Genomic DNA, 12,426 nt, shown 5'->3' with positions numbered 1-12,426 from the left:
TAGATGCGTTTGAATGAATAGTTTATTCTGGTGTCCGTAAATTCCTGCAGATAATACCTAGATGCCGAAGTACAAATACCTCAATAAAGTATGGGAGCTAATCTTGCATTCTTTAGGCAAAACAATTTTATAATCTTTAGGGGAATGTAGTGAGGTAAGTTGTTAAGGGTTTGAGACCAAAAAAATTCAGGTAGGAAAGATTAAATCTGTGCAGTTCCTAGAAAACCAGAGAAAACATTATTTCAAGTAATTTATTTCTCAAAATTTAATACAACTTTTTTGAGAACACAAGAATTTTTTCAACAAGTTTATAAACAGTACAGTATTTACTACTACTAAGAAGTGAGATTGTAGCGTGATTGATGCAAATATATTCAGGTTTGGTAGCATAAGGAAAATTAGTGTCTGAAATGGATTGTATGAACATAACAATTAAGAGAAGGCTTAAGAGTTTGTCTGAATCAAAATGCCACCAGGGATTAGACCATCTAATGGTGGCAGAAGTGATGTAATAGTCTGTCACAAACCAATGTTTTCCTGTCTTCCACATCCTTCATTCTCTTTCTCTGTGATGTTACCTATTTGGTCACGGTTTCTGGCTCAGGTTTCATAGCACATTGAGGGCTTCCTGCCATAAAGTTGTCACTAAGGGATTTGTATTTGCAGCATGGAATATTTATGGCAGCGAGAAGAAATTGGTTCTAAGTTTTTGATAGGAAGCTTTTCCAAATAAGTATTAGTTATAAATGGACAATAAAGCCAAAATGCACCTAGCTTTTTCTGTATAATGAGCCCTCAGAAATTGTCTTCAAATAAAATGGTTATAAAATTCTAGTTTTCACTCCCTTGTAATTGTCTATATGCATGCTCTTATGCCCTGATAAATGTGGTACCCTGCCGTTCAGTAAGTTAGGTGTACGCTACCTACTGTTTGCTGCATTTATCTTGCATGAGAAACAGGCCTATGAGCAGCCACCAGAACTGTTTTGGAATTGTTTACCCTGAATGTTTTCTGCATTAAGTTGTTTGCTTTTCAGTGTCAGGGAATTTTCTGAATTTAGCTGGTTTTCTACTCCTCGCTCTTGCTCAATGTAGAGCTTTGAGGAAGCAGCCACTGGTCTAAAATCAGCAAGCATCATCCAGGTTGCCCTGACCTGGCTTTCAGTGTGTTATTTCTCTATTTACACTGAAGCAAGAAGCTGTCCAAAGGGGAAACTATATAGAAAAGCAAATAAATTTCAAAAAACAAACCAAACAAACAAAACCAACCAAAAAAAAAAGCCCCAAAACCAAAAGGAGAACAAAACCCAAAAACACACACACACACACACACACACACACACCCCCACACCCCCACCACCACCAACCCAGAGAAGTTTTATGCAGCTGTTTCTCAAGTAACTCTTCCCAGGTTCTACCTTACCTAAAGCGTGGCCTCATGAATGTTTGTGAAATGGAAAATATGCCTTGGAATAATTGAGAGTGGGTGTCCTTAATTAGGCTCTACAACTAAAGTCTTTAAATTACAAATTACCTATTTGAAACAGAAAAAAACCCCAGTTCTATGAAATACCTGAAAATAAAATGACAGCTCTGTGTAACTATCTACTATGCTCTGGGGATCTATTTATAATAGCTTAACCCAGCATAAAAAGTATGCATAAAAATTAAGCCAGCTGAGGCTATTTCTGTTCTGCTGAGTCAAATGCCTTCTCTGCAAGTAAAAACAATTATGATGTTCTCATTCATATTGTTATATGTAACTACATTATATAATCTCCTCAGAATATATACAGGTTATTTGAAGGTTATTAAACTATCAATATAATTTAATATTAACTGCTTTTTCAGCTGCAAATCAAAGTAAAATCTCATAGTTGCTTTTGAAGAGAAAATATTTATCTGAAGTAAAAAATTAGGTCTGCCTCCAGGTGTCTACAGCTTGTTTAATTCTTGTGGTATTAGGCTTGACCTGATTTAGATTCAATTTAATTAATAGATTTTTCTCAGAGTTTGATTGGGATTTCATTTTTTTTTCCACTAAGTTTGTTCAATTTCCTGAATCTGTTCTGATACTTGGTTCACTAATCTGCATGAGGGCTGAATATGTGAGAGACATATTGTAGTACTTTCCTTTGAAACTATATTTAGCATCATGAGCATGTTATTAGTTTAAAGGAGACACAGTAATTTGAAACTGTCATGTCTTCAAAACTTGTCCTTTAAGTAAAAGGGATATTTATGCAGTTATTTGTACAATTCCTCTCTCAGTTGGCTTATTTCACTTCTCTCCTTTAATGCTTTCCCACAAGGCATTTCAAATTTACTCTTAGTTTTTTTTTTTAATGTTTATCAGTCGTTACATTAGATATCCTAATATCCAAATGTTGCTCCTTTTGTTTTGCAACTCATTCCTTTATTTCATCTCTAATGGTACTAAGTAGCTTTTGTGGAGAGGAGTTAGTTACCTAGTAGTCTTCAATATTCTTGGGTATCTTCTGTTCCAGTATGTTCCACATGAACTGAGGAAGACACTGTGGTTTTGAATGCCTTATTTTTAGCCTGAATTACAAGTGGCCCTTTTCAAAAATGCAGTAGTGCATGCACAGGAAGGATGTTAAAATTTTAGAATGTTCCCTAGATTATTAGTTGCTGGAGCAAAAGTTTTGGTTATTGGGGTTTTTTTGTTTATTTTGTTTCTTAACTATCTAAAGTGGAAGGAGAACATAGAAATTAATTTCCTTCAAGGTGGTAAGAAGTCATCCTCTGTTTTTACTCCCTGAACTCTCTTTTGTACTTAGCAAAAATGTGACTATTCACTCATTATTTAACATTGGATCAGGCTAAAGGGGATATTCTTCTTTTCTATAAAGTTTAGAAGAAATGGAAGAAAAATATAAAAACAGAGAATCAAGACCAGAAGACTTGCAGCTTATCTCAGAACTGAAAGACCTAATTGCAGAGCGGGACCAACTCATAAAGAAATTGATTGTAAGACTTCTATGCTCTCTTGGTGTAATATCTTGACAAATACAAAAGTTAATCTGATTCAAAGTGTTTGACATGTATTTAAGGAACCAATCCGGCTAGCATTTTATTCATATTCTTTGACACATTATTCCTCTGGTTTCAATGACTCATAATAGTCAAACTAATTAGGTACAGAGTGTTTCCCAAAATCAAGCATGATACGTTACTACAAGAAGTATTTTGGTTCATCCTTTACCAGATGTCTCCTGCCTCCAGTCCTGGGACAAGGCAGCCATGTAAGCCATATAAGAAATAGTTTCTTCTGTGAGGTTTCTAAGACGAAGATCCTGACCCAATGAACTTCCCATATTCAGAGCACAACACCCTGACTTGGGTTAGTCTGATTAGATCCCAATTAAGAAGCAAGAAGAAATGGAGAAATCAAAATTGATTAAATATCAGAATTTAACTATACTGAGTCTTTTGCAATACATAATCCATTAGGCTGTGCTCACTCTCAGGACCACAGAAATGCATAAACAGAAATTATTTAGATCATTCCATGTAATAATATATAAACATGAAATGCAATTTTTAGAATTACCAGTTTATTTTGAAATGTAAGCATACATTTATTTGACAACATTTTACAGGCAGATTTGACCACTAACTGATTGAAAATGCATAAAAAGGAGTTTCTATTTGTTATTCTTTTTAGGAGGACAAAAAGTTCTATCAGCTGGAACTAGTAAACAGGGAGACTAACTACAACAAAATGTGTAATGCAAGCCCTAATGTTGGTGTTATTAATCCATTGGTGAAGGTATGTTCCATGGAGTTCATTGCTAAAGTAAAGAAAAAGAAATCGAAAGATATAGTAAAAAGAAAAGATACATGTCTATGTGTGTGTGCCTGCATCTATACATAAATCACTCTTAACAGACATGTTCAAAACAAGGAACATAGTTCTCCATTTGTCTACTTTTTGTGTAGGTTTGTTTCTTTTGTGTTGTTTAAAGATTCACTGATGCTGTTGCCCTGGTTTGCTTGAACAGGTCCTTAAAACACAGGTCCTTATCACAAACCCGAAAATTTAAAATGGAAAAGTGACAGAAAGGCAATAGAGGGCAGAACTGTATCATACAACAGACAGCAGTGACACCCCTAACTGGTTTTAATTTTGTGATTTTTCTTGGTTATTATGGAAAGCTCAAGGGCACTTAGCACTTTTTGGGAAGCGCTCAGGGTGGAAGAGCATTAGAAAGACAAGGAGAGGGGACAGTAAAAGGAAGGGAATAAGGGTAAAAAGGGGAAGGGGAAGCATGTGAGAAAGGCGTGGAATGAGTCTGAAGGGGGAAAGACATAGAGTGAGATTGGAGAAGTGGAATGGCAAACCAGTATGGACAGTGGAGGCTGCAAGAGACTAAAGTCAGTCTCTAGCCTTCTCAGTTACTGTCACCACCTATGCAAGTGAAAGCCCTTCAGCAGCAACCTTTGCCAGTTCTCTCCATCCTGCTGAATAGCAGCCAGGGAAGGTTAATGTATACACAGGCATAGTAGCCTTTCTGTGACCTCAAAAGCCAGCAGCATTCCTTCTTGAGGAATGTGAATAGACTACGGTAGAGTACCTAAATACTATTCATTTGCAACACTTCAGAAGTGAGTCCTCTGACATTTCCTTCCTCCTTGTGATAATGCATAGCTTATTTCACTTGCATAGAAGGGGAAGAGATTTGTGCCAGCTGTAGAGACAGAAGAAGTTGGAAGCAGAGGCTATAACCCAGGAAGCACAGCCTGAGCAGCTCAGATGCTCAAGAGCTTCAGTGATCAAGGTTCAGGCTCAAGTAATTTAAAAGGAAGTCTGGCTCGATTATTTGAGATCAGGCTGTGTTTTTTAGCCAGCCTTACTGCAGTTTCACATCAGATCAGCATCTTTCACTCTTCTGCACAAACTCTATTGCAAAATGTCAATATTCTCCTATGATTCTCACAAGCCCAGCAGCTCTCCTGAGCTTATCTGGATGCTTAATTTTTATGCTAACTGCATAAAAGAAATTAGTTTGGGCCCATTGGAGACAATACAAGGACTTCCAGATACAATTTCAGTGGTTGTTTGAAAATGTTGGAAGTCTGTCTGAACCACCTATTTATAAAGATGTAAAATGTAACCATTTAGTATATAACATTATGTTTTGTGTGAAATCTGAAGTGTTTGGGAAAAGTACTTCAGTATCAGATTTCCATAGTGATAATTCACATATTTTTATAATATGCTTCTATCACTTAAAATGTTTAGACTTTAGAAGTGTCTTGTATGCCAGAACATTCTGATTTTTCATTTCATGAGTTGTGGACTATGTTACTTTATTTTGTCAAAGCACATACTGTGTTATTGGAGAATGAATTACAAAGAAACCAAAAATCTCATTCTCTTTTCTTTTTCTGTAAAAAAAAGACAGAAGTTATGAGTTATGACAGGCTTTGCATATTAATGCAAAATTACAGCCATTGCAGTATGTGTTGGAGCTTTTCTAATTTCTGCAATGGATCTGTTTAGTATAGTATTACATTCTTACATCTAAAGTTTCTTAGTACTTTGCATGAAATTCATGGAAACGATACACACTGTTTTCTCTCCAGATTTGACTGCTTCAGAAGCACAGATTGTTTCATAGAGAATGTTACATAAATTATAGTATTTTTCTAAGCACTTACATGGATAACATACATTTTCCAGAAGTGAGCCACCTGTGGAGATCAGAGATTTAACTACAGTTTGTTTAACACACTGTTTTAATTACAGCAGATATTGTCCTGCAAGTGTATTTTACATACAGCTGGTTACTTTCACCAAACTATTTTTTCTTATTTCTTGTTTCTTCAGCAACTACAGCAGACATGTATGGGACAGTCTTAATTTAATCCTTTGTAGCTGATGATCGTTTGCTGTGATGCTTAAAATCCACTTTTTTCTATTAGAGCTTTCTGTTAAATTGTCAGGGTATTTTAATTGTGTATTGATAAACACCCACAACTATGTGTTTGCAATTAGTATCATTTGCATCTGCCAACACTGGAGAGGTCAGGCACTGAAATCAAAGCTAGCAGAGAGCCTAAGAAAAGAAAGTGCAAACAAACAATAGAACTCTGTCTGTCTCCAGCTGAACTCGTACCCACGCTCAAATAGAACAGCTCTCCTGTTTCAGGTGGAATTCTGCTGGAAAATATTACATAGAAACAACATGAGATTCCACTTGTCTTTCATTTTATTTAGTTCACATACATGTAGTTAATAAGCCCTTAAGGGGTTTTTCTTCTAGCTGCTTTTTAGGATTGCATATAAGTAATTGAAAAAAATTATTTATTATATATTTAAATAATACATAATTCATTGTATTTTTGAGCAAGGGATTTTTTTATCGCTCTGGGTATGTAAAAAAACTCCTATTTTTTGGAAATAAGGCACTTTGAATTTTAGTATTTTATTGTGGACATTAAAAATGTGGTAGAAGTCAGAAAATACACACCATGTCCTGTCAGACAGCCATTTAGAAGAAAGTGATAGAATTATTTGAAACATCCTTCTGCATTAAAATATCTATAAAAACAGAGAGAATCACTGACTCCCTTGTATGATGTGTTCTAGAATGTAAAAGAGTGATATAAAAATAGATTTCCTAAATATTTTGAGTCCTCTCTTGAAATATTTTGAATATTTTCTTGAAACACTATCAAGAGAAGTACAGAGAATATTGTAAAAAAATAACCATGTTCCGTTGTGCCATCTGGTGTCTAGAAGTGGCAGCTGTATTAGCATCAAAGCCAGGCCTTTTCTTTGTGCAAGAAACTGGACTTCTGTACAGTAATATTTTTATCTTTAGCTGTATTGTTATAATGCTTTGCTGACTGAGAGGGTGTAAATGTTGTGAAGGGAGTGTAGGTGCTTTTCTATGTTTCATGGTCCAGTTACCAAAATGTGCCTCAGTGATGGAGTGAAATGTGTTAGAGAGATCCATTTTTTTATAATTTAAATTTGCTGTAATTGCATTTAATAACAGAGCTGTTTCATGGATATGAAGAAAAGATTTAAGTAAACATGAAAGGTTTAACAGACTGAAAGGAAATTTTCCACAAGATTGTCAATCTCCAATGTTTAAGTAGAACCAATACATTTTTAAATAGAACCAATGTTTCAATATAACCCAGATGTTATATTGAAAGATCGTATACTCATGTGATACAGTTATTGATTATTACACTAAATCATAGTAACTTAATCTTTTGATTAGAAGTTCGATTTTTCTGTGAAAATTTGGGGTTTTCAGGTCAAAGCAAACAGAAAACTACAATCAAAAAAGGAGCCCAATCTGTCCCAATTCCTCTCCTTCAAAAAAACCTCCAAACCAGCCATTAATAAAACTTCTAAATTAGCCAATGTCCTCATCTGTCCCGGTGCAAGAAGCCTTCCTTACATTTGTTATTTTTAATGCAGCAAAAGAAGAAGAACGATAAATCAACAAACAGGTTTGTGAGTGTCCCCAATCTAAGTGCTCTGGAATCTAGCGGAGTGGTGGGCAATGGACATCCAAACCGCCTGGACCCCATTCCTAACTCACCCATCCACGATATTGAGTTCAGCAGCAGCAAACCACTACCACAGCCAATGCCACCCAAAGAGCCCAAGACGTTTTTGAGGTGAGCACTGCCTCACCAATCTTTTTTTTTTTTTTTTTTTTGCTTAACTTTGGAAAATTTTGCATTCTTACTGAGCTGAATCCCACTTGCTCTATCAGCCTTTCAGAGGTACAAGTACTCTTAGAGCGTTTTTAATTTTTACATTATAATTATAACCTCTTTATAGTATTCCTTTTTATTGTAGATCTTGTTGAAATGTGAAGTAGTCTCTCACTTTTTCCTAAGCCTTGAACTTTGAAAACCTTTATAAATACCTTAACAGAATTCATGTGCTTCCAATTGTTTACATATATGAACAATTGTTTTAGATGTTTGTGTTATTTACTGATTTTCATTTAGGAATTGATACTAGCACGAAGGTTTTTTTATTTAGTAATATATGATAACGGTTTTTATGTAAGAAAATTACTTTCCGTGCTAGGTGAATGTTTTGTGTTTTCTCTTTCCTCACCTATATGAAATTGTTTCATAGGAGTAACTTTACTACAGCAACAGGAAATGTACAGGCTTGGGTGCTTAATGCTGAGCTTCCAGTAATCAAAACCAGCATTAAAGTCTCAAGTAATTCTCTCACAAAATAATCTACTGAATTGAATAACTTTAAAATGGCATTTTGGAGGCAGGATTTTAATATTTTATCTTGATATGCCCACATATTAAATGCACTGAAGTGCTGTACTTTGTATTTAGTAGGTGCTGATCTCTTACCTCTAAGTTGCCAACTTGAAGCGAAATGTAGTTACTGGTTCCACAGCTGGTTGTTTGCTCTCTCCTTTGGTTTAATGCAAAAGATCACATACCTGCCAACTGCTAATTGTAAAGGGAAACAAATGATAGAATCTAAAATAGATAAGGGAAAGCAATATTTTTCAAGAAAACCTTAAAAAAAAAAAGTACTGTTGCTATTTTTTCCTGTGCATGTTATGTGCATGAATATGCTCAGGTATCTATAAACATGCATGTGCATGACCGCATGGACTGTAATGCTGGAGTTTTCACTCCAAATTGCTTTGTGCTCTGTATTATCCTATAGTAGAAATTATTTTATTACCCATTTTTATTGATAAAGGAATGTGTGTAATTAAATTTAAATTATTCTTTCCTGCTTAGTTTGTGAGAATGTTAAGTTTTCAAAGAGGAGCCAAATGCTGTTTACAGCACAGCAGTTTGTTTTTTCTAATATCTTGGCATATTTTAAGTGTGTGCATGAACAATTGCAAGTGGTATTTGTCATTGGTATTATTACAAAGTGTGTATTTCTGTTCAGTTGCCAGCCAGTCTTTGTGAGCACATGTCTACAAATATGATGTTTGCATCATATTTTTCAAAATTAACTTTACCACAGGAAAAGGATGCTAAAAGAGGACCTTCTACAGTCATGCTTTTCCAAGAAAACTCTTTTTATTCTTCCTGAAAACTACAGCTCTTTATGAGATTTGAAATTATGTTTTCCAAAATATTATTTGCCCACCCTGGGATGTGGCTTCTGAACTGACTTGTGCTGCTGATGCTCTCCAATGGAGTGGATGATCACAGATTCTATAGGGAGACATTAAATCATATCCTAAGGCACACTGATAATCAATCCATGGAAAAACAGACTGTGTTCCTTACTGAATATTCTGTGATTTTTTCTTTCTTCTCCTAACAGTTGTACTTTTCACGTAGTTGTAGGATAATTGTTTTATTTTTTTTTCTTTTTGTGAATTTAGCCCTCCTCAGACTGATGCCTCACCAGTGGCTTCACCAGACCCCCAACGCCAGGAGTGGTTTGCCCGGTACTTTACGTTCTGAGAGATGATTTGTTTTTGTGGCACAGCGTGATGTGGACTGTTTATAAGAGCATGACCTTAAGTAAACCCTCATGTGAACAAGCTTTCCTGTAATTTGTCAAACACTGTGAATGAGAAAGTATTTGTCTTTCTGATTTGAAACTGCACTGTATTTCATGTTATATTTGTTGGAATCACCTGACATGGTACTATACAATATGTGTAATTATAACTATTATTTTTATTTAAAATGGAAGAATCTTTAAACTTTGTAATTACTGCATAATAAATTTTGGTAGAACAAACATAATGCTTTTTCCCCCTTTTTCCTATAAATGTGTTTTCTTTGATTTCAGGTAAGGCTTTTCCCCCCCAAATAACATAATTGCACGGTTACTATAAATATAACTTGAACTGTAAAAAGAAAAATATATATATCTCACTCTCCAATTTGGGTGGGATATGTTTAATGCATCCCAGTTCTGTTACTTTGTAGCAGTTTAAAAACCTTCTCTAGCTGACATTTAAAAAGAAGAATACTAAATAAAACTAGTGTAGCTGCTGGCCTTCAGAGCAGATGGATTCTGACAGAAGATGAAAAAAGTCACAAACCAGGAGCTGTTCACTCGGGAGACAGGTTGACTCCTCACTTATTGCTTATGAGACTTCACCATCTAGTTATAATCAAAGATTTTATCACTGAATTTAAGCAGAAACTGTTCCCACAGGTTCTATCTTTCTTTTATGAATATTAACAAAAACAAGTGCTTGAAATATTTAGAAAACTGTTTTAGGTATCTCCGTAAATCAAGAATCTACATTTTGAACATATAGTCTTGCTTTGGATAAAATTCATGTCTGAAATGAAAAAAAAAGAAGCCACAAACAAATACCAACTACACTACTTTTTCCCATTAATTCATACTACAGATACAGGTCTTTCATTAAAACTTAGTTACCTTCCCTTGTCTATATTAAATTATTTTCTTCTTCTTAAACTAATATATGAAACTGTTTTTCAGCTAATTAGCATGATTCCCCAATCTATACCTTTTATGATGTCAGTGTTGCTCAAGAAATTTGTTGCAGCGTAGAGAAAACCAGAGCTTATTGTCTTTTTTATATTTTTTCATTCAAAGATTACCACAAATTAACTCACACTGGTAGTCTCAGGGAGAATATTGTCTTTGTTTTATGAATGTATTTTTAAGCTGAATCTCTTATCTTTTAAAAGCAGGAAAAAAATATGTTTGAGTTATTTGAATAAGGTTCTAGTTAGCATATACAAAGGTCTTGAACTTTTAATATTTCATCTAAAGCCCTAACTGCATCCTTTTTTTTGCTATATGCACAAAGGTAAATACCCAGATGAAGATACTTGCTAATTACAATGAATTTTATATGTACTATATGTATAAATGAAAAATTTGTATGTTTTCATATAAACAATATAAAAATCTTCTAAATGCACATTTAAAAACTTTTATCATATAATTCACCTTGAAAATACCACTGAAAGCTGTATTCTGGTGATGCTGCCATGGAGTAAAAATGTAAAACATCAGATTTTCTGTAGTTGGTTGACTCAACTGTAGGTATATGCAACTTTCTAATTTTAGAAGAAAGCCATATTGGGCAAAATGTCAGATTTCTTGGCTGTTACCCAAAATAAAATTCACTAGATCATTTTGTTACAATGTTCTGAAGTGAGTGTTGTGTATTTTTTCTTGCATGCTTAGCAAGGGATCAGCTGCCTTCTCCCATCCTCAGCTTCATTTATGCCTTTTCACATACGGATTGAATAAGGAGTACAAAGATAATGATCCCTACATTCACCTATTCAGTGAAAGGTGTGCCCAGTTTTACTATTAGGCATCTGAATGTTAAGAAGCTCTTAGTTACTATGTCTGCCACAGTCAGCAGTTGTACCACTGCCTTATCAGTCTCCTCAAACCAAAAAAAAAAAAAAAAAAAAAAAAAAACCAGCCAAAAAAAAGTCCCAAAACCAACCAAAAATAAAATGCCTAAAAAACAATCAGAGGAAACTAGGAAAAATTCTATTTTCTACCAAATGGCGTTGAGAACTCTGTAAAATGTATTTGTAAAAGAAGTCAGTGTCTGGCATTTGGGATTAAGGAACTTGCATGATGACAATGCCACTGTGTTCCTGATCTTTGCAGTACCTGGTATTCTGGAAAAAGCTAAAAGTGCAAGGATTCATAAGTTCATAGGCAGCCTCAGCCTCGGCTGCCAAGAGACACATTTTAGGGTGTAGTCTGGAGCCCAAGTTTTACACCACATGAACACCCAACCATATTCATGCTGCCTGGTCTAAACCTTTCCCTGACCTGTGGGATCTGTGAGCCCTTCTCAGCTCTTGTGCAGCCTTGCTGGCAGTGTCCAAACTGCACACTGTACCACCGCCCTGACCACAGTATTAATGGGCAGACTATCAGGAGGGACCTGAAAGCAAAAATAGTAATACTGGTAAGAAAGCCATTATTCCAAGTGGAAAGCAGAGCCAAACGAGGCAGTGTTCCAAGCCCAGGACAATAGAGCTTTTCAGGCTGGTAACTGCCAGCACTGTCTTTATCCACTAGTTTGAAACAATTATTTTTTCCTGTTCCATTTTACACCATGATTTCAGAAGAGGCTATCTCACGGGTTTTTGAAAGGGCCTAATACTTTTTTTGATAACTTCTTGTTGAGCAAACATTTCTTCATTACACAGCTAAGCACATAAAGAGTTACTAGTTACTATTAGATAATAGTAAGTTGATAAATAACTTGAGCTTTTTCTTGTAGGAACCACTACCTGATATAGCCTTTACATACCAACATCTGCTACTTGCTCTGTAGCTGAAAAATCAGCTGCCCCAGTTGCAGGCAGCTGCACTGTTTTTCATACTGCTGCACTGGTTGTTTAGGCTACCAACACAATCTGAGGAAGCACACATGGACACCTCCAGGAATTCGTGGAGATGACAGC

The 12,426-nt window shown here is 35.3% G+C and overlaps 1 protein-coding gene across 15 annotated transcripts in view; it reads left to right on the top strand.

The window, feature by feature from the left end:
• FAM184A (family with sequence similarity 184 member A) overlaps positions 1–11,143 on the top strand; it is a 71,553-nt gene extending 60,410 nt beyond the window's left edge. For 6 of the 15 annotated variants that reach the window (XM_068184333.1, XM_068184337.1, XM_068184338.1 and 3 more), the window contains 4 exons: positions 2,874–2,991; positions 3,689–3,793; positions 7,463–7,665; positions 9,378–11,143. In XM_068184333.1, the coding sequence (XP_068040434.1) occupies positions 2,874–2,991; positions 3,689–3,793; positions 7,463–7,665; positions 9,378–9,459 (508 nt within the window). In that variant the 3' untranslated portion in view covers positions 9,460–11,143. Of the gene's footprint in view, positions 1–2,873; positions 2,992–3,688; positions 3,794–7,462; positions 7,666–9,377 lie in introns of those variants that run through there. The other 9 variants (XM_068184342.1, XM_068184339.1, XM_068184336.1 and 6 more) reach the window with 6 other exon arrangements.
• The last annotated feature ends 1,283 nt before the right edge of the window (positions 11,144–12,426 follow it).

The sequence above is a fragment of the Anomalospiza imberbis genome, chromosome 3 (assembly GCF_031753505.1).
Source record: "Anomalospiza imberbis isolate Cuckoo-Finch-1a 21T00152 chromosome 3, ASM3175350v1, whole genome shotgun sequence".
In the NCBI taxonomy this organism is placed as follows: Eukaryota; Metazoa; Chordata; class Aves; order Passeriformes; family Viduidae; genus Anomalospiza; species Anomalospiza imberbis.
Note: the sequence above shows the minus strand (reverse complement) of the source record. Positions and strands in the feature narration are given on the sequence as shown.